Source organism: Mercenaria mercenaria, chromosome 17, assembly GCF_021730395.1.
Source record: "Mercenaria mercenaria strain notata chromosome 17, MADL_Memer_1, whole genome shotgun sequence".
Classification (NCBI taxonomy): Eukaryota; Metazoa; Mollusca; class Bivalvia; order Venerida; family Veneridae; genus Mercenaria; species Mercenaria mercenaria.
Genome location: NC_069377.1, coordinates 56,804,429 through 56,827,811, shown reverse-complemented (window position 1 = coordinate 56,827,811; position 23,383 = coordinate 56,804,429). Strand labels below are relative to the sequence as shown.

The 23,383-nt window shown below is 33.0% G+C and overlaps 2 protein-coding genes and 1 long non-coding RNA gene across 4 annotated transcripts; all 3 read left to right on the top strand.

Annotated features, from left to right (window-relative positions):
* Positions 1–1,219: 1,219 nt before the first annotated feature.
* LOC128550104 (uncharacterized) lies at positions 1,220–8,132 on the top strand. Its single transcript, XR_008368062.1, has 3 exons — positions 1,220–1,569; positions 6,793–6,935; positions 7,730–8,132. It is a non-coding gene; the product is annotated as an uncharacterized LOC128550104 (long non-coding RNA).
* A 32-nt stretch (positions 8,133–8,164) lies between these two features.
* On the top strand, positions 8,165–12,717 carry LOC123537014 (uncharacterized). Its single transcript, XM_053528264.1, has 6 exons — positions 8,165–8,202; positions 9,227–9,305; positions 9,532–9,687; positions 10,705–10,884; positions 11,938–12,119; positions 12,551–12,717. Exons 2-5 carry the CDS (start codon positions 9,252–9,254, stop codon positions 11,989–11,991), a joined length of 444 nt encoding a protein of 147 aa, XP_053384239.1. The 5' UTR covers positions 8,165–8,202; positions 9,227–9,251; the 3' UTR covers positions 11,992–12,119; positions 12,551–12,717.
* A 1,830-nt stretch (positions 12,718–14,547) lies between these two features.
* LOC123535696 (opioid growth factor receptor-like protein 1) lies at positions 14,548–23,349 on the top strand. 2 transcript variants are annotated; one of them, XM_053528263.1, is made up of 8 exons: positions 14,548–14,939; positions 15,914–16,050; positions 18,041–18,088; positions 18,545–18,617; positions 19,290–19,368; positions 20,107–20,173; positions 20,951–21,099; positions 22,153–23,349. In XM_053528263.1, exons 2-8 carry the CDS (start codon positions 16,015–16,017, stop codon positions 22,172–22,174), a joined length of 474 nt encoding a protein of 157 aa, XP_053384238.1. In that variant the 5' UTR covers positions 14,548–14,939; positions 15,914–16,014; the 3' UTR covers positions 22,175–23,349. The 2 variants fall into 2 exon arrangements, with proteins under 2 accessions (XP_053384238.1, XP_053384237.1); XM_053528262.1 differs by lacking the exon at positions 14,548–14,939 and having other exon boundaries at positions 15,638–16,050.
* Positions 23,350–23,383: the final 34 nt, after the last annotated feature.

The window sequence follows — 23,383 nt, the reverse complement described above, 5'->3', positions numbered from 1 at the left end:
GTTCGCATGTCCAGTATTTAGCTTCACCCCATGTATATACCAAATAAACTATGCTCTGATTCTTTAATTGTGTCTTCGTTCTTTTTAATATCTAAACTAAGCTGACTGATTGTTTATGGTATGGACGATAGAAATTATATTTTTAATCAGTATACACATATATATGTTATTTGTTTCATTGTATTAAGAATTTGTTTAAGTGAAGTGAAATAAATTGTTGCGGCAGAGCATTAATACATTTATAGGGCAAAAGATGGTTACATTACATAATTCATGTACTTCTTCTTTAATATTTAATATATGTTTTTCTATCACAGTGTGTGAATCTCACGTTGTAAACTATCTTTCAGTAACTTGAGGCAAGGTCATGCATGTATAATTATGAGCAATAACAAAGACAGCAATACACTCTGAAAATATATAATTAATGCATACATTACTAACAAATTGTGTCAGGTGGCTATAGTTAATGCATATTAATTGCATCAGTAGATCCATTACATGTATTTAAAAGTATCATTATATTACACACAACTATATATTCTTTTTTTGTGTTTGAACTAGCTTTCAAACTGTGAATGATTTTAACAATTATTTAATTCATTAAATCATATACCATTCAAACATAAGCAGAACGTATTAAATAAAAGAAAAATATTTCATGCAATAAATGTAGTTAAGTTTGAAATCTACACTGCCAGTACTTTGTTCTATTCATTACTATTCTATAAAAACTACAAAATATAAAAAATTGTTAATTGACCATAGTTTAACATGAAAAGTACATTATATGATGATAATTCTAATAATATAACATCGAAGCATAAAGAGTGCATAGCATATAAATATACGTACACATAATATAATGAATGAAGACAAACGTACGTCATACACAACAAATGAATCACACAAAGACAGCTCCAGCTTTCCATATTTCAATGTAATTTATATTTTATTCAGTGCATTATATCACAGACACTTAGGGTTCGGACCCCCTCACACCCCATTCTCCTCCGCCCCTGGTTAAGTCTAGCCAATATTTTTTAGCATTTTACCATGTATTGAGCATAGGTGACGATCATAAAACGCATTTTGTAACATTTCAGCGTGTTTTAAAAAAATGTACTTATAGGCTAGACTTAACCAGGGGCGGATGATAATGGGGTGTATGGGGGTCCGAACCCCAAGTGTCTGTGCATTATATGGTTATCGGATATGCTTTGTTACCTATACATTAATACAGTCTTAAATATGTGCTTAATAAAAAGTTTAGAATTAGTACACTTGTAAACAAAATGTACATTCATATTCGTTACTTTGATACATGTTAATATATGCAGAAATGTGCACGACAACAAGGAAGTATTTTTGTACAAACTAGATCACCTCGTTTTGACCTCGTGTAGAAAATTATACAATGTCGGCCTAACGAAGTTTACATGCCCTTGGGAAGTTATTGGTTTCGGGTTTTTTTTAAGTTATGCATTATTCAAGTACACGTATCTGCAGAAAAAAAGTTAAACGTAAAGGTTGTTTATAATCTTGTTCATGGAACGTTAATTCATGAAGGTAAGTTATATTTCAATAATGTAATTATTATTATTATTATTATTATTATTACTTGTATTTTATTATATCATCATCATCATTATTATCATTATTATTATTGCAGTACCCTTTTACTTAATTACTTCCAAGTTTTGCTGTAATTAAATGTAATGTCAAATTTCAGAATATTGCACATTTAGACATATTCGCTTGTTATAGACATGTTAAACCTATGGTTTAGCGGACTATTTAAAAGACGCATATAATTACATACAGGGATGTACTTCACACACTCGCACAAATGTATACACGCATTGGATGTACTTTACACATGCACACAAATATAAACACGTGTCTTTAAAATCCATCACATATCACGGTTATCCTATAGCAAGGAAATAATCGGTAATTTGCTTCTTTTTGGCAGTGTAAAGTATTAAGAGACTCAATTTTCAAGGAATAGATTACAATATTATACAGTGCTTTAGGGTATAGCGGATAGCTAACTAATTTTTCCTGCATTCCAATTCAAAGAAATGAAAATTAGTAGCTTTTTTTCAGTTTATCAGACAGAAAACCTATACTCTTCTCAAAACATTCAGCTTTTAATAGAAATCCATGTGTTTTTTCTCTCCATGCCATTGTTTATATATGCGCTGATTTAGGGTGTACAGGATAGCTTTGGCCATTTTTTCCATTATTAGTTTAAATTCCAGATATTAACAAACTTTCCAAGATTTTTTTACTATAAATCAGAACAATAATGTATTCTCTTTTCAAAAACATTCGCTTTTTAAATTTCTATCAAATACTTTTCATTCATTGACGTATTTTACATATACACTGATTTAGTCTATAGGGGATAGCTTTATTTTACATTTGATGAGATATGAAAAAGAATGCAACGAGCAAATATTTAAAATGTATGTCAGAATGTCTGTTTGCATTCCAGTAAACGAATGAAATGAAAATTTATACAAAAATTTAAGTCTAAATATAAAATTTATCGGTCTATCCTCTATACCCTAAAATCCGCTATACCCTAAAGCACTGTAATTGATTCAGGAAATTCTATACGATATAATAGGAAACAGCCCGCATAAAAGTAATTTAGGGTATTATTTACGTTTTTCTTGTTTATGTTATTTCTAGTTTACTATTTTCCGATTGTAGTACACACAATAATTGTGAATTTAGTATACCTTTTTATTAGGACAGATTATATTTATTGAACTGCAGAAGTTCATCATACTTCATGCCATTAAATGTTTCAGCTGCTAAACACTCATGTTTTGTCCCTGTCCCTGTCCCTTCAAGTAAAACTGTAAACAGGTTTAAAGTACATGCCCCTCTAAAGGTATTTCATGCTAAAAGAAGAAAATATAGAAATTTAAGAATTTTCAGCTCATTTCGATTTTATCCTTATCTTAAAAAGTCTGCATTGCTGATGATTGTATTAATATATATGCAAAATTAGCTAAAACTATATATGTCACAGAGCTCATGGTTACTTATTTTCTCTTATTTCTGGTTTTTGACAGCTTCACTGTCATTTCGTTTATGACCTAAATGAAATATTAGGGTTAATATATGAGCATAATATCAATCAACATTGCACCCCATCGTAAGTTAAAAATGTAAGTAATCATGACAGCAGGAATATTTACAATATCTCGTATCTTGCCGTTAAAATGTATTGAATAGATTTATTTTTAGCTCACCTGTCACATAGTGACAATGTGAGCTTTTGTGATCACCCTTTGTCCGTCGTACGTCGTCTGTGCGTCCGTCAGTCCGTCAACAATTTCTTGTCTGCACGATAGAGGTTTCATTTATGATTTTATTTTAACCAAACTCGCATACAACTTGTATCACCATAAGATCTTGGTTCCTTTCTTGAACTGGCCAGATCCTATTATGGGTTCCAGAGTTATGGCCCCTGAAAGGGCAAAAATTAGCTATTTTGACCTTGTCTGCACAATAGCAGCTTTATTTATGATTTGATTTTTACCAAACTTGCACACAACTTGTATCACCATAAGATCTTAGTTCTTTTCTTGATCTGGCCAGATCCCTTTATGGGTTCCAGAGTTACAGCCCCTGAAAGGGCCAAAATTAGCTATTTTGACCTTGTCTGCACAATAGCAGCTTTATTTATGATTTTATTTTAACCAAACTTGCACACAATTTGTATCACTATAAGATCTTGGTTCCTTTCTTGAACAGGCCAGATTCCTTTATGGGTTCCAGAGTGATGGCCCCTGAAAGGGCAAAAATTAGCTATTTTGACCTTGTCTGCACATTAGCAGCTTTATTTATGATTTGATTTTTACCAAACTTGCAAACAACTTGTATCACCACAAGATCTTGGTTCCTTTTTTGAATTAGCCAAATTCCATCATGGCTTCCAGAGTTATGGCCCCTTAAAGGTCCAAAATTTGCTATTTTGGCTTTTGCAACCATATAGAGACTTCATTTATGGTTTGATTTGATACAAACTTCCAAAATATCTTCAACAACAATAAATCTTTGATTCCATAACAAATCTTCAACTCCAATCGTAGGTTCCAGAGTTAATTATATCTGATTACCTCCCCTGATTGTAATCGAACTGGATTTATATCAGTAAGTACTTATAGGACTTATTTGAAATTTCAGTATTGTCATTAGTTGGACTGAGACAATCAGGGTAGATAACTATGGACTGATTTTATGTCAAATTACCTCCCTGTATTTCAAATTAAAATGGGTATATCTCCGTAACTAATGAAGATACTGATCTGAAATTTTTGCTAACAGATGGACTTGGACAATCAGTGAAGATACATATTGACTGAATATTTGACAAATTATCTCCCTTTATTTTTTATGTAAATGAATACACCTTAGCAGCTTCTAATGAGATTGTTTTGAAATGTTATTTATGCCTTCCATGGTAAGAAATAGTCATATTAGATAACTCTTAATTGAACAGTTATCGATATGAGTACTTAACTAATATATTGTTGTATAGGCTTGTACTTTGTATCTTCTACATGCATAACCAATGTTTGATTACCTCCCCTGATTTTAATAAAAATGGATTTATCTCGGTAAATATTTATAGAACTCATTTGAAATTTCATTATTGTCTTTAGTTGGACTGAGGCAATCAGGGTAGATAGCTATGGACTGATTTTATGTCAAATTACCTCCCTTTGTTTCAAGTTAAAATAGGTGTATCTCAGTAACCAATGAAGATACTGATTTGAAATGTCATTTGTGCCATCAAATGGACTCGGACAATCAGGGAAGATAACTTTTGACTGAATTTATGACAAATTACCTCCCTTTATTTTATGTAAATGAATGTATATCAGCAGCATCTAATGAAATTGGTTTTAAATGTTATTTAAGTCTTCCAGGGTAAGGAATAGTCGTCATGTTAGTATAAAAATTCAGCATTTGAGCCTAGGACCCTCAAGCTTGGTATGGAAATTGGCCCTGACTAGGTCAAAAGGGACTGTTACTAGAAAATGTTTATCCTGATGATATTTAATGTGTATGCCTATGTGCTCTATGTCCAAACTTGAATGGTACTCAGGTGAGCGATATAGGGCCATCCATTTCATTTAGCTTCAAGAGATCTTATTTTCAAAATAAATAACATTTATCTTTAATTTCCATTCATTCAAACAATTATTAACGCTTAAAATGTTTAGAACACTTCATCTGGAATTATGATTGAAAATCACGTGTGCTTGCATTATCATTTGAAATATAGGGAAAAGTGAAACTGTGTTGCTAGTGTCAAAACCATGTAAACTTGAAAGGTAAATATTAAGGTCGCAACGGTTACATTTCTGGTTACGATGTCACTATTTCTACCGCAACATGAACTATTTTAGCACAGATATTATCGTACTAATATCAAAATTATCAATGAAAACGAACCAATAGGTATTATAATTAAACACTAATCAATTTTTGGTAGAAAATGTACGTAATAATTAACCTTTTTCAAAGAATTCCAGCACAAGCGTGTCTGCTGTAATTTGTTCACTACATCGGTATTACTAAACCATTTAGCATCAAATATCATTTCAGGCATAGGAGGCACCTCGGTAGAAACTTTAATTAACCAAGTAGATGACTTCTCCACATTAAAACATCTACACCCGAGCGAGATTTCGAACCCACACCGCTATTCGAAGTCATTGACATTCACAATTTGGTCTGAGCCGTAAAGATAGTACCTTTAAGTTAGATTTTGAATTATGAAAAACAATTAAAAACTTGATGTTGGTTGTTAATTAATAACATTGAAGATTGAATATAATACTAGTTAATAACTTGTATAATTTTAAACTTTTTTGTTCAAGCATTTCTAAATTTATATTTTATCTAATTCCCGTATAGTCTGTCTAAATCAGTCCTCATAACATATCAAGCTATTGATATATGTATAATTGGATCTCTGCGTGAAGAACTTATTGACTGTGAAATAGTTGTCAAATACATGCATATTATATGACACCTGAAAATTGCAAAAGTCTAATAAATAAAGTCAGAACCACTATTTAAGCTCAAATTTAAAAGTAATGTTGTATGTAGCATATTACATAATCATATATAAAACAAGAAAAGATCTCTCCAACATTTACCTTACAAATTGACATTTAGATGAAATGACCTATCACCAAAGTTTTAATCATACATTTAGCTCACTTTTCCCTTAAACTGGTGCCATGCAGGGGCATGGATAAATACAATGTAGGATTATTATTTGTGTCATTGATTGATCTGTGTGTGTGCGTGTGCATGTGTGTGTGTGTGTGTGTGTGTGTGTTCGGGTTTAACGTCTTTTCAACAATTTTTCAGTCATATAAACGACGGTGTCTACTTGTAGCAGTGAGCACAATGCCCAACTTTATAGTGCTGCCTCACTGGAATATCACGCCGTAGACTCGTGGCATGATACCCCACCCAGTCACATTATACTGACACCGGGCTGACCAGTCCTAGCACTATCCCCTTAATGCTGAGCGTCAAGCGAGGAAGCTGCTAGTACCATTTTTACGTCTTTGGTATGACGCGGCCGGGGATCGAACCCACGACCTCCCGCACTCGAAGCGGACGCTCTACCACTAGGCTACCGAGGCGGTTTGATAGATCTGTAGTACTAAATCTATGAGGTGTTAAAGATTGGTTAAGTGATATGCTTTTCAGCGATCATGTTATATATAGTTACTTCTTTTTTTTCAGACCATCAGTCAGTTACTTTGCCCTTGGCTCAGAGAACCTAATCAAGGCGGCCGTTATCAACATTTTATCAAAATGTTTTCATTCGGCGCTACATGTATCGAGTGCAGTTAATGTAATGTGCATTAGCTTAATATTAACATAAGGTACATAGTATTACACGTTTAGATTTTGAAAAAGTTCGCCAGTATATGGATATAACATAATGATTTGAGTTTACACAGTTATGTTGTATTCAGATAATTGCACGTTTACGTTAAAATTAATTTACCATATCTTTATAATTATTATATATAAAGAGACAGGCAAGATAAATTTGATTTATATGACTTTTTTCATTATTGTTATGATAGCGACGTTAATTGATTACCATTTATACAAAAATGTTTTGTTTTCTCTATAATGATTATTGTACCAGACAATGCATTTGAAAGTGCGTAAATATTTATCAATTAGGTAATCAAGACAAGAAATCATTATGTTTGCACCAGCTGTGATATTGCTTTATATTGTTTTCCTTGTGGGTATGTCTACTGCAATGGCATTGAAAACATGAGTTTTTGGTTCTAAAGGTTTTCTTTTTATATAAATTTACAAGAGCATTTAGTGACATACACAACTTGCGCTCTGTTTGCCATTGTGTGTCAGGGGTTCACCTGGCGGGAATAACTTTTATCTAAATTGTGTGTGTGCGTGTGCATATGCGTATGCGTATGCGTGTGCGTATGTGTGTGCGTGTGCGCGTGCTTCTGCGCTTGCTTACATGTGTGTTGGTCGGTCATGTGCACATCCGCGTGCTTTAGGTTGCAGTTTCGGGAGGCGTGGTTTTTGATATGTTGCATTTCCTGTTGGATATTTATCCGTGTTTTTAGATAGGTTTGTCAGTGCTGTGGATTTCCTTTTTTTTTTAGTTAACAAACATGCCATATTTATTTTTCAGCTTGATATCAAAATGCCAATTGATATTTACAACAAAGAGTTCCAAAACTGGTTAAAGGGTGTATTTGCACTTAACACAACAAGGAATGCATTGTGCAAATGTGTAGTCGAAAAACTCGGGGATTACATAAAAGACATTCCCGATGAAACATTGGAACAATTTTTCTGTTGCCTACGTTTAAATAGTATCATGCAATTAAAGACGCAGAAGAAAGGTCAAATAAGATGGCAATGTGAGCATGAAAAATGCAGAGAACTGATGGATAGTTTTGTCAAAAAACACATAGACAGAAGAATACTTAAATATCAATGGACACTTATGCAAGCCCAGACTGATTTGTCCCAGTCAAACTTGGACAGTTCTGATGTAATTAATCAATATGGTGAAAACAAATTAATTTGGAAGGTTGCAACCTTGTACATGTTTGTGGAAAAGGGAGAAACTACAAAGAGATATCAAAATTTAGACGATCTAGAGATAGTACCTAAGTTTTTCAAATCATAGGTTTGAAGTTAAAAAGCTTTGAAATGAAGACAAATGTCCATATATTTCTCAAAAACAGAAATATAGACAATATTTTAACCAGAAGTGCGGAGTTATGAGCATTTAATATTTTCATGATAACGAAAATTTTTTGATCAAGGACATGTAACTCTTCTTGAACATGGAGAGCATAAACATCAAAGGGGCATAATATAGTCAATATTTTCTAATTGGGTGCATTTGATTTAACATTCAACTTTGATCTGGATTGCTAAATACTGCTCCATGATACTGTGTGCTAAAAATTTAGAACATCTGGAACAGTCTATTAACAGAAAAACTATGCTTCAGCAGAATCTAAATAGTTAAGCTCTATCTGGGACTCGAACCCAGGACCTCTCACACCTAAGGCAGACACTCTACCACTTCCCTATAACAGCAGTAGCTAACAGCTATGAAGTTTAATTGCTGGATTACACTGCGTGAACTGGAACAATAATCGGTGAACTCCGGATTATCGGCGTATTCGCTTTGTTGCCTAACGGCATTTTTTGTGTAAAGAAAAAATATAATCTAATGCTGCCAACGTCATAATTGGTCAAATCTGCCCAAATTTCTCTGACGTGTTGTTCAGAGTATGAACTTACTAACTGGCAGTACCAGTGAAATATTACTTACACTGAATATTTTATATTTGCCCTTTTTGCAGCTGCCGAACGGCAAAGACGATAAGATTTGTCCAAATATAAGTAATTATTTTACCAGTTTTGAGAGAATTTCAATTAATGGGAAATTACAGTTACAAACTAAATACCTTTCTGCAACACATGGAGTCATTAGCATTCACTGTCAATCAGTATTATGACTAAGATCGACTGTCATTCATTCATTTCAAAGTTTCATAGACAGAGTCCGTTGTTTACATTTTTATCGTAACCGGTGCACTTGTAAAAATCACTTTAGTTTGAAAAATCAAAGTATGCGAATAGCTATGGTACGGTCTCTAGACGATCTTGATATATCAAAAGTAATCAAAATAATGAGAAGTTGTGAAATATTTATTCCGGATGGTTCTATAGCGTATTATGAGGCGGTGAGTAGATTCTGTAAGAAATAATTTCACCACGAAATGCAAGCACTTGTACACTGAAGCATAACGGTAGATTAAGTACTTCCCATCGGCATTAAGCTCCTAGAAATTGAAATATACACAAATTAAATATAATTACAAAAATTTAGAGACAAAAGAATCTATGAACCAGTAATTAATATAATGTAAGTCTGAATTACCAGGATGAACAAGGCCTTTGTTTTTGCAGTTGATAACCTCCAGAAATGAAGTGATGCATTCTTCGAAAAACCAAATGGTGGAGGAAAAAACAAAGCTGGTGCTAGAAGGGGCGAGAAAACTTTTAAAATGTCTCGGCATATCCGACACAGAATACTATAAAGAGGCCATACAAGAATTACAGGATGTAAGATATTTCATTTGATTTAATCTTATAACTCTGCAGTTATGCAGTAATATTGGCACTCGAATCTTGTCGTTCAGAAATGGCATAATGTCAGTCTCTTTCATGTCAGAAAGCAGTTTGATATCCTTTTTATAAACTAATGAAGAGAAATAGATGAAATGTTGAACTAAAAGGTATCTGACAGCGTACTCTTGACAATTTGAAAGTATCTGGTTCATATAGCGGTTGAATTATCCTGTCACCAATTGATATGGTGAATAATAATTACAACAGAAAATCTTCCTAAGACTACTACGCCAACCTGTTTAACTCAATAGGGAGAACACATATCTACGGATCGCGGAGTCGTGAGTTTGATCCCCGGGCGAGACGTATGTTTTTCGTGACGATTTGATTAAAGACATATGTGTCTGAAATGATACGTCCTCCACCTCTGTTTCATGTGGGGACGTTGGCATTTACTTGCGGAGCACAGGTTTGTACTGGTACAGAATCCAAAAACACTGGTTAGGGTAACTGCCCGCCGTTACATAACTGAAATAGTGTTAAACCCAAACAAATAATCCAAGACTACTACAGCTTAAAGGGTGATTTTTCGTTTCAAAACTGGTATGAACAACATAAACATTTGAAAGAAAGTTATAAATAAACACTTGAAATCAGTTATCATGCAGCCGTCATGCGGGAAGCAAATATTATACTAATGACAAAATAAACAAATGAATATTATATATACATAAAAATATTGCATAATGTGAATTATGAAATTCATGGAAAACAGATTAGATATGTTCAATTTAAATTCAGTTGCAGAGTGAATGTAAACAGGTCTTAGCGGAAATGGTGGTTTTTATTTCCAAGTATAGAGCGTTAGATTGCATCAGGGTAGTCTAATCAAATTGAAAAGAAATCTTTTCGTCGTGCAGATTACAAAAGTCGTATTGAATAACAAAGGTATTAAAAGGTAAATCGTTCCAAATAATAGAGTAGGTATATTGAAACTTATTATCATTTTAGCTAGAAGAGAACGACTTTGTAATAAAATACCAACCGGAAGAATACAAACAAATCGTAGCCAAGGTTTTAGAGGCAAAAGATATTGCTGCTGAGATACACAACGCTATTGATGCTGATCATCAATGTAAAAGTCAGAGCAAATGTTTGCAAGAAATGTTGGAAAGGATCAGTGGTACTAGTGTAAGTTCTCGTTATTTCTAGGCAAACCCTATCATGGTAAATGACATTTTAACACTTCCATACTCAGTTTATTGCCCACTGGGCTATTGAGTATATCATATTGAATATATCAGCACATAATTGGAATATAGATCCTACAAAACTAACATTACATTTAATATTTCATACATTACCTAAAATGTATATGTATATCAAATGTTACGTGTTCACTATTTATACAAAATATTATACCTTATACCGATGCTGAAAAATTAATCATTAATGCAGGTGTTTTCTTTTAACCGTATCATTGTTGGAGTGAACAAATGGTAGGTTATCAACATAGTAAGATCAAGCTTTATCTCAGATGTCCATAGCTCGTACATTTTCATTATGCAGTAAGCTAATAGGGCAGCATTAGTAGTTCGAAGCACTGATGTTTAATTCACATTTGCATTGTATGTGGTATGTCATATAAGTTAATAGGGTATTCAGCAGATACGACAGTATTTACGATATTGTTAATATATTAGCGGATGTTTAAAAACGTGAGTTGGATATTTTTTAAGTCAAGCATAGATACAATGGTTCAATACAAATTATGTACGAACAGAAAAACAATTCACTTTACAAGTACCAAGTGTTTTCGAATAAACGGAATTTTAACACATGAGAATATAAATAATATAATATTCTAAGAAAAAACTTGTATTTGTGGCATAATACAGATACTGCAATATAAGCAATTCAAAATGCGGGATTATCACTGTTTTTCTAGCATTCATGCAAAACTGTAAACCAGCATATTAAGTTATTTTACCAGAATATGGTCATTTGTGTTTTTGTGACAACCAGAAATCGAAAATAGTTATGCACCACGTGAGACCTGCTGTTAATAGCTGGAAAACCTTTAATGAACCATGAATATATGGTTAAGTTATTTTTCAGTGAAATGTTTTCAAACAGTTTAAAAATGTTTTAATAAGTGATGTCAAATAAGTGTTAGTTTTCTCCGAATGCAGTATAATAGTTATATCTTTAAGACATGATAGTTTATTTTCATTTTTTATCAAGTCTACAGAAAAAAAGGTTTGGAGTTTAAACCAGCTGAATATAAATCCCTTGTAAAAGACTCATTGGAGAAGAAGCAAGAAACTATAGCATTAGATAAATCTACCTGTGATGAGGATACCGAGGAGTACATTGAATTGCAAGCATTAGAAGATAAAGCAGAGCAGGATCTGAAAGATGTACATGTATGTAATACAGCTTCGTACCTTGCTTCAGAATTCTTTTCATTGTAGTGCATTTACGTTTCTGTCCGATTTAAAGGAATAGAATAGAATAGAATAGAATAGAATATAAAAACAGGCGCAATTAAATACGCGCTTAACCGAGACTGTAAAATGCAATAAAAGCTAGATCTACAGTTAATATACTCTGTACGTAAACATACACAAAAGTTGCATTGTCTTTTAAGGTTTTACCTGACAGGTTGCAAATATTTTGTATTCATACATTTGAAACAATGTAATATCTCTATTTACATAATGAAGACTGATTGCTAAATATTGACGAATACTTGAAATAAGAGTTGAAAAGTGTACCAACTGTTTCAGACGTTCGTCTGGAAGCCTGTTGTGAAAGCAAAGCACGTGATTACTTACGTTTTCGTCTGATTTTTTAGGAAGTACTACAGAAGAAGGACTCTGAGGAAATGGTAGAAATAATTGACAATCACCATAAAGAAGTGAAAACTCTCCATGAAAGCAAAAATGAAATTAGTAAAAAGGTAGAGAATCTCAGTAAAGAAGTAGAAACTCTCCAAGAAGACAAAAAGATAATTGAAGAGGAGGCAAGTAAATGTATATGTTTTGCATTCATATAGTGGAACAACACCTAAACTTTTGCATAAAATGCCCGTTGTTTATGCTTGAAAAGGTGGAATTTCTACTCTCTGTCAAATTCGCAATACTAGACATAATCCATATTCAATAATGTAACTAATAATTATATGTATAAGTTTATTGCTGTTATTTGTTCAACTTCAACATTTGTTCTTGTTTAATCGTATCACTACACTGACGAGATATGAAAACGCAACAAACATATGCTTGAATATATTTTGTACAACAAAAAGAATCACCTTGAAATGTTTAACACATCTCGGTACTCTAAACCCATTGTGTTAATTTTGCGGTCTGTTGTGCTGATGAAATTAGAAAACAATGGGTATAGAGTATCGAGATGTGTGTGTTGAACATTTCAAGGTGATGTATTTTGTAGTACAAAATATATCCAAGCATATGTGTGTTGCGTTTTCATATCTCGTCAGTGTATGTACTTGTTTGACTAATATCAACCTGGTGTGCGAAACTTGAGCTCTATGCGGTTACTGCAGGCTCATAAGGTTAATATGAAACTGTCAACATTTGAAAAGCAACATACAACAAATCAGAGTATATGTGTGGATAAAAATGAAACAAATGTATCGACCGGTTATCAGCATTAAAATAAAAACGCCTGAAAATTCTTCTTTCTCTTTGATATTTTCCATTAGTTCGAGGAGTCATTTGCGTCTACCGGATAATTCATATAGTTCTAAAACGAACAACTTCACAAGACTCATATCAAAGTTTATGAAATTATATTTTGTATCCTGCTCAATAAATTTTCAAAACAAAACAGCAACGTCTCTAATTGCTTGTTTAACAATTTAAATTTCAAAGTTCTCCGATAGACTGAAAAAAACAGTGGCGGAAAACATCCTACGGTTTATGAGACCAGTACCAGATCTTTTTTTAGATGAAAAAATGCCTCCTTTCGGTTTTAAGATGATGGGTGTTGAACTTTTCATTACCCCGGTTAAACTGGTCTACCGGTTTGTTACATATTATGCTTCCAGGGGTCTTTTTAAATATTGTATTTACTACTTACAGTTGCTACATTTTCAGTGTCATGTTTATTGTTTTCTGTTACACAACGCTTGCAACACTAATGCATAGCTACGTGTATGTAGACGGATAACTGTTTATAATGATTAAATGTAGAATTTAAATTCAGAATGATATGTTCTCCAGAAAAATATATCATTTACAGGGAAAAAAATTATCTAAATGTGTTTATTTATCCATTTGTTTAAGAACTAGTTTGCGACCTGTACAGACGTGCGCAAGGAAGCGACTTCAGTATCTTAGTTCGTATATGTAATAAAACAGAACGATAATACAATGCAATCTTAATGTGCGTGACATGTTGAACTAATTCTATATATATAACAAATATAAAACTATTTGCTATGAAGTTGCAAGGGTTGCAAATTTAATGATTTATCCTACCTCGTTCTAATTTCTGGCTATTCTACTGGTCATTTGACTTCATGTTAAAACCGTAAGTGTTACTTCCCTTGTTTCTAGTAGTGAATTGTTTTCCAGACATTCTTACGGAATTTATCTATGAAAAAAAGAAACACTAAAATGGAAATTTGCTTACTTATATCTTGCTTTCAGAAATAAGAAAATTATCGCTTTTTTGTTCCTTGAAAAGAGATTTTCACTACAAAGTTGTGTTCTTTTCTACCCAGCTATTGCCTTAGATGCGCTACAAACCTACCTCAAATTATGTATATAAATAAGCAATTGAAAAAAACTTTTTTATATTTTAGGTGAAGAAATACAAAGAAGAAAATACAAATTTAAAAGCATGGAGTATGAAGTTAAGCATGAATGAAGGAAACATTCTTTATTCATGTATATCTACTTTTGCTCTTCATAGGTCTATCTGGTCACTACATTATTCTTCAGTTTAGTTTGCTGTTTAGTAATTGCAACAAATTATTTTCCTAGGATAATACCACTGGAACATCACGTGGTAGAAGGTGACGTGATACCCTACCCAGTCACATGATACTGATACCGGACTAACCAAATGAAGAAGGTGCTAGTACCATCTTTAATGTCTTTGGTATAACGCGGCCACGAGGCGAACCCACAACCAACCGCATCCGAAGCGGTCAATGAAAATATAGGGGACCGTCGTTGTAGCCAAGTAGTTAGGATCACTTGCCCCTCACCTATGTGAGTTTGAAATCTCGCTTGAAGTGTAAAACAATTTGATGTGAGAAAGGATTCAACAGGATTTTGGAAGGTCGATGGTTCTACCCAGGTACCCGCTCGTGACTGATTCAGTGCACATTGGATCTTCTTCTATCATGAAAAGCTAGACAATTGCAATATGACCCATAATTGTGTCAGTGTGACGTTAAACCCAACAAAAGCAAACCAAGTTGTAGATATTATGCAGATTATTAACATCATATGACAATATCTAAAGATAATAAAGAAGATTGAATTATTATTTTAGCTTCAATATGAATCATAAGGCGTATTGTGCCTGATACTTGCACTCTTACATTTTCTTGGTAATTTTCACTTTACAGAAATTTGTTCCTTATATTATATATATTAAATATATCAACTTGTTAAGAACAAATGTAAGAATATGTGAATGAATTGAACCAATGTATATAATGTATTGTATAGTAATTTAAATGACTGCCCATTTTTTGTAAATAGTGATGTCTAACGTGGTGATTTCCCGTACATTCGAGAAAGATTTGCAGTGTATGATAGAAATATATTTAACCGATTGAAAGCCAGGTGTAACATTTTCACAAGTGACCAACTGATGTTCACGGATGAAAGCTATTATTGTTGTGCTTATAAAACAAATGCATTGTCTTTTTAATGCTCGTTGTGACAATTTTCTTTATGAAATTGCAAAATATATTTTGCTGTTATATTTCAAAAAACAACGAAAACAAGTTATACAGCCATAATGTGAATACGATACAAATTTCCATTTTTTCATTCTTTTGTTAGAGTGTTACACAAAAAATTGTAACAGACAACATTAAAGATATTTACAAAACTCACGGCGGACAGTCAAATAATATCTTAAGGAATGCAATATACAGTAAATGAATTTTCATTAATCCTAAATATGATTTACTTTTTATGACTTAAACCTAAATTTGAAAACTTTGTTACAGGTTATGTGCAGCATATTAAACAGGACACTGAAACAGCCAAAAATGTTGATACTTCGTATAGTGTTCCTTCCTTTCATGGATATAGTACGTATGACGAAACAATGATGAAAAAAATGTATGATGAAACACTTACTAGAGTAAGTTAAGAACATTAATTTAGTGTTAATTTTCCTTAAATCTAAACAAGATTTCTTTTAAAGGTATGCAAAGATATTTTTACGTCCCTTGAATTGCTTATACGTTTGAGACATGTTATTTGTTTTCTTTGTAGACTTTTAAAATGCATGGTTTTCTAAAAAAATGATCAGCTATCGATTATATTTTAAGGACGAAGGCATTTCTTTTTTATGTATTTACATTAAAATGACCCACTCCCGTCACCGGTATATGAAATAAAATATGTAAGAAAATCCGTTTGAAAGACAGAAAAAATAATGGCAGACTTAGTTTCATCGTGTCTGTTCATAGGGAATAGTGAATGTGAAACTCTCCTTTTCCCCTCCCCCGCAAACCAACCACCCAACCGACCATCACCGACAACAGCGGAAGTCTTTCTTGTACTGGTAATTGAATAGAAACTGATGATTTCTTAAAAGGTCAGAAATAATGACAACACTGAGACAAAGTCACACTTGAAAGAGAGCTGTGTTCTTGAATACTGTTTCATGGAATTTCTTGAATAGAATAACACAACTACTTACGTTATCATATTTCTAAAGATTAATCGATTAAAAGATTAAAATACTATATATACATATTACAATTTAAGAACAACGACAGTAGAACACACGTTTCAAAAAATATATTATGAGTGCAGAGAACTAATAATAACGATATTATATACGCGAGGTAGTACTGTAACTAAATGCTTATATTTACCGTGTTATATTAAATATCCATTCTATGTCCCGATAATTAAATGTTAGATTTACCTGACAGGGCCTCTGTGCCAGAGATGTTAAGGTCGTTAACTTTGAATCACTTGCCCCTCACCAATGTGGGTTCGAGCATAACTTAAGGCGTTGAATTCTTCGTATGAGGAAGCAATCAAGCTGGCTTACGGAAGGTCGATGGCTCTACCAAGATTTCAGTCCGTGATGAAATTATTATTATTATTATTACAATTTAAGAACAACGACAGTAGAACACACGTTTCAAAAAATATATTATTGAGTGCAGAGATAATAATAACGTTTATTATATACGCGGGGTAGTACTGTAACTAAATGCTTATATTTACCGTGTTATATTAAATACCCATTCTATGTCCCGATATTTAAATGTTAGATTTACTGAAGGGCCTTGTGCAGAGATGTTAAGGTCGTTAACTTTGAATCATTTGCCCTCCCCAATGTGGGTTCGAGATAACTAAGGCGTTGAATTCTTCGTATGAGGAAGCAATCAAGCTGGCTTTACAAGGCCCGATGGCTTACCAAGATTCAGCCGTGATGAAATTATTATTATTATTATTATTATTATTATTATTATACCAGATTTATATAGCGCCCTTTTCATGATCAATTTCACGTTCAAAGGCGCTTTACATAGTTCAAATGCAGCCACACAGGGCGCATAATTCATCCTCTACTAGTACAGACACAGAGCGATCTGACCAGAGGGACAGAGTGAGACAAAGCCCCCACGACAGAGGGATTAGAAATCAGATATAGGCTTGTCCGGCTAACTTAGTCTAGCTCGTTTCGAATAGACAGCCTGGTTCTTTAACGTGCCCAATTTATAGCACTGATACATCCATGGATTGCCTGGGTTCCTGACCAGTACACCTCTAGTTGGGTGGGAAACACTGAAAAGCGTTTCTGAAAATTCCCGAGTAGCTGCCGGGGATCGAACCCCCGACCTCATGATTGTAAGGCAAGTGTGCAAACCACTGAGCTATCCGTCCACCCAAATTATGCACGGAGGCGCACCTGGGGTCTTCCTCAAACATCAAAAGCTGGACAGTCGCCATATTACCTATAAATGCGTCGGTGTGACGTTAATACTTAAAAGTATTTTAAAACTTTACTGAAGTGGTAAGGCAGAGTCACTGTCATAGTTTCTTCAAACCTGATGTAAGCAGCATTTACTTTAGATTTTTTCATTTTTAATTGATGTTTCTCTTTTCAGAAAAAGCAAGCTGATATAGACACGGAAGAATACAGAAGTGGATATCCAGTAAGATATTATTCCAGCTGTAGAGTATTACTGTTTTGCAACTTCATGTTATTTATTACTTACATATTGTGTACATATACATAAATTACAAAATATTTTACTATCCTTCGAAGGAAACTTAACATATAACACAAAACAAAAATATTATTAAAGATCAAGCATGGAGGCTAATGAGATTTAAAGAATAAGGATATTTCATCATATATAATATGTCTAAATTAGATTTAAAGATCATATATATTCAAATCATATGACTTTCTTTCATTAAGTCTGACATTTGAAGCATTCAGTGCACCTCCTATGAACATACTGCATACTCATTTATTTGCATCACATTCGCTGTTCTGTTATTCGCATTATTTTCATAAACTGCCATCACAATTAAATTAACGATCCTCTTAGAAGAATTACAATAAAGATATATCAAACATTGAAACGGTATCCTATCCTTTTCAGGATCAGGAAGACAACTTGGATCTGAATGAAAACTATCAATTCTTTATGAATGAAATTCCTTCAAAACCTCAAGGTAACTACTTGAAGATTATAAGCAATTTTAATTACAGTATGCAGGATGAATCATGTAATTACTTAAGAAAATAGAAAACATATCTACAAAATTATAGCTAACAAATTTAAATGATTGTATAGTTTGCCCTGTATTTTCTAATGAACATGGTCAATGTTGCAAAGAATATTACACTTTGTTTTCATTTATTTTAAGCTATACGGTTATCCCGTTATTTCTAAGGGCAAACTGCATTTTCCTAAACGCAGCAGTGTAGATCTAAACAGTTTTGTATATCATATATTATATAGAACAATGGTATATAAAGTGAAAAGTCCAATGACAATTGGGTCTTTCTCTACTATCAGAGCTGGATAGTCGTCATATGACATGTAATTGTGTCGGTGCGACCCAACCCAAGAAGGAAAAAACAAAAAAATAAAGTTAACATTGAATGATTTTGAGAAAAAAAATTTGGATAGTATATCAAAACATTTGGATAAAAGGTTAATAAAGCCGACCACTGTTGTGTTATAATGCTCTTGTCGAATGATTTTGGACAAAAAGCTACGTTCCAATTATAGTTCGTAACATTTGTCTACATATAACTATGTGTGTCTAAAACACATCCGGGATCACGTTTTGTCTCCAAATTAAATAGCAAATTATTACGATGCGTTTTCTTTAAAACAGGTGACTACATCGACACTATACATGAACAATGGTGGGGTGACTACACTAAACCAGAGGAGAATCGCAAATATATGCAGTGGTTAGATATATCCATTTTATATCACCGTTATTTTGTTTGCCTTCATATTGAATAGTAATATTATAGAAAAGGTAATAGTTTTAAACGTTGCTAATTTGTTCACTTTTGTTGTTGTTATTATCTCTCAGATATCTTCCAAAGCGGGAATTTATGGCGCTAAACGTTTTCCAAACAAAATGATATTATGAATATTCATACAGTCATATAATAGCATGAAGAGCACATTTAAGATAAAGACAAATGAAACTAATGAATTAGTCATCTTATTCATCTGCAATAAAGAAAATATTCAATTAGATATTGTTAAGAAATAGCTTGTACAACCGCATTGATATTGCTACAATATTTCATAACAGATATCAGAAATCAATTATCATGTGAATTGGAAATTGATGAAACAAGATTTTAAAGACAGTTAGACGCTACATTTGATTGTTTAGTCTTTGATGTCAAAAAGGTTTACCCTATACACGTGCCTTAGTGAAACTACACATCCCTGGATATACATTTATTTCTGCATAGTTTCGTTTTGGGGAAGCTTCTTTCTTGTGGGTGTCCTTGTTTTGGTATACTTTATAGGCCATTTTGCTACCTTAAGTACGTATATCAACAGATCTCAGTTTGTTATTTTCTTGTATGTTTAATTAAAACGACAATTGGTATTAATCTCAGTGTATCGAGTTCAATAATACAAGGTTGTACTCACTGTTGTTTTTTTTTTCGATATATTCATATCAGGTTGTTTCCGGTCAGAAGGAAAAGTTGTAACAGAGAAGCCCAAGAACTGCAACCACATGAAATACAGGTAATATTTCAAATTGAATTGTTATACTGTTTTTCGTACATTCTCAAAGTACAAAGTACACCTAATCTGAGTTCAATTAGCGACATATACCCTTTCGTAGGTGTCAAAAAAGTCAATATTTCTGAGAATATGTAAAGACCTTCCACCAACTACAAGTATTGTAACAAACTCACGAAGATCGCATACTAATTACTTTTCATCTATTATATTTAGGTTAAAACATCTGTCATATCGTGTATAAATGTGTTACGGTTGTAGATACCGCTTTATCATTAGATATATAATTTATATGTATAAGTAAACAAAATAAAGGCAAAACATTTAAAATGATTAAATTTACAACTGGGAATGCTGATGGCAGTATCGATTATTTGTGTCAAATAAGAGAGTCACAAGGGGGGTTGGGGGGGGGGGTGTATATAAAACTTTGTGTTACTTTAAGTCTATCAAGCCATTTATAAATGTAACTTCAAATTTACATGATAAGATAGTTAACTCCTATCTCAAATGAATATAAATGTATCTTGCGAAATGTAGTAAAACTTTTACTTGAGTAAAACGTATCTGTACATGCAGCAGTATATTTTATCAGTAACCTAATCCAGCAAACCTAATGAGTTGTGTCCCTTTCACCTGTATAAACCATGCTCCAGGCTTTATCTTTAATATTGCTGAAAATGGCATACACATTGAATCTTATTATAACACAATCTTGGTTCTATGTTTGCACCATTTTAGAAACAATACAGTATTACATCCCTATATTTTTATATACAGAGACTCAAACTTTCTGAAGATGCAGTGAGGAGGCTTCTAACATCCTTTAAGATGATGCTAGATTTTTATGGAATGAAGCTAAAGAATGAGGAGGACGGTACGATTGTAAGAGCTGAAAACTGGAAGGAAAGATTTGAACACCTTAACAGGTGAATGTAAAACTTTAAAACCTATCATAACATTGATGAAATCTATATTACAAGGAGCGTTCCAATATCAATGAAACTTGGCGTACAACAAATAATACAGAGCATATGTTACTAAGATTTGTTTGATCCCTTAATAAAGCCATCCCAACTGACATGTATAACTTCCTTTTTTTCCTGTTTGAAGTTTGTCCTTGTTTAAATGCTTACATTATAATTGTTTGTGCCGTGAGGCAGTTGCAACGTGTATCCCCTTACATCGAACTTACATACTTTAGAATAAATCTGTTTTAGTTTATCCCTCAGGAAATGAATATCGAATATCATGTGCGTACCAAGTGCAGTGCTATACTGGTGTGGGTTTTTAAGTGATAAATAGTTGGGGTTTTTTATCTCCTGATCCAATTTTTGTATGTTTTGTTTTGTACTCGGTTTACACACTCTAAAAACAAGAGAATTTTTCCTTTGTACGAAATTGCAATGAGTTGAAGTTGGTGGAAAATCAAAAGTTTTAAACAGAACAAGGCAAAGTTGATTTGATTCTGTGCGTAAAAGTGTTGTTATGCACCAAACAGAGGGAGGAATATCTTATTTTCTGCTTTTAGAATTTCTTACCAACAAATTAACCTCTATGTACTGCAACTTGAATTGCAGGACTTTTATATGATATGGAAATCTAAAGAAATTTTATATTGTCGATATTTTGATGTACATGCGTAACTTTGGCTCACATTTATAATACTAGTAACTGCAAATATATGTGGTATAATTGGGGAACTTTTCAGCTGAGATTTCTTCTGTTGACGTTAACACTTCATCACTATGCAAATTTTGTTTTATCTGCCAAAGATTTTATGCATATCATGCGTTTTAGAATGGTGAGAAATTGTCTTGTTGATATGTCACCATACGAACCAACGGTTATTACATAACATTTTATGAACGAGTACAGCAGATTGTATCTATACAAATACATCTTTGTGACGGACTATACTAAATATTGTTTACATCATGTAAGTATACCTAATATAATACCTCACTTTCTTTTCATTTTAGATCTGAACATAACCACTGGTGAATAACAAGAGTTCTTAAGTGTCTTGGCGAGTTTGACTTTGAACATTTAAAAAAGAACTTCACAAAATTCATTCTTAAGGAAGCGGTACTGAAAGGAACACTCCCAAATTTGATAGAGTGTTGCCTTAATTACTGGATAGCCGTACTGAGGATAAAGCATGAAAGAGAAGAAATGTACGAGTACTACGAAAAATTAACTAAAAGTTCAATCTTTCAGACGATGTAAAAATTGACCCATAGCAAAGGTTTACAACAGCATCAACATTGTGGCAATGCCTAGCAACAAGACATCCGTCCGCTGAATCGACTGCTTTATCTCTACAACCTCAAAAGGGGTAAACTAGATTCTAAAAAACTGACTTTCACGAAGACCAAAGAAACTGAAAGAGAATCTCGAAACCAATTTAGAATGTTATCAAAAGAAGTAAGCTAACGTTTGTTTTCAAACACTAATTGTCGCAAAATGATGTTTTGCGATTGCGCACAGAGATAAGTAATTACATTTAACTGTTTCAAGTTAAAACTTTCATGCTGGTTTGTTAATGGTGGTGTTGCGATTCATGTGGTTTAGCTGCGTACTTAGCAATTGTGTTTAGTTTTTATTCTCCACGCCCACAGGCGCAGAGTATTTGTGACTGGTTTTTGTGAGTGCAATGTATGTCATTAATTACGAAATAACAAATAACGACTGTTTTATCAACATTTACAGTTTATGCCCCATTTGTTACAATAAGTTTGCATGAAATCCTGGATATTTTACTGACAAGGTTGACGATACATACCAAGACATTGAGCATTTGAAATGTATTAATTGCATGCAATTCACCAAACGCGCAAATTACAGATCATTAATAGTTACATTTGTTATTTGCGCTAAACGTTTGGCAGTAGTACTAAATATGTAATCAAGCAGCACTTCCGGGTTTCAGATAATGATGAAAAGAAACATTCCTCATTTTGTCCAGTTTAAGTGGCATTTTTATGTTTTATGTAAGCCAGTTCCTGTATTTATTTAATAACAGACTTATACTTGACATTTTGGTAGCATTTTAAAGGCGATTTTTGCATGTATAAAAATATAAACAAACCTTATTACACACATTTTAGCTGTCAGTTTGGAAAATATTCCATAATGTTGACCTATCAGACAAAAATATCACTTAGAAGATAGATGAACCTACTGTTCTTGTTGTCTTTTTGTAGTTTATAG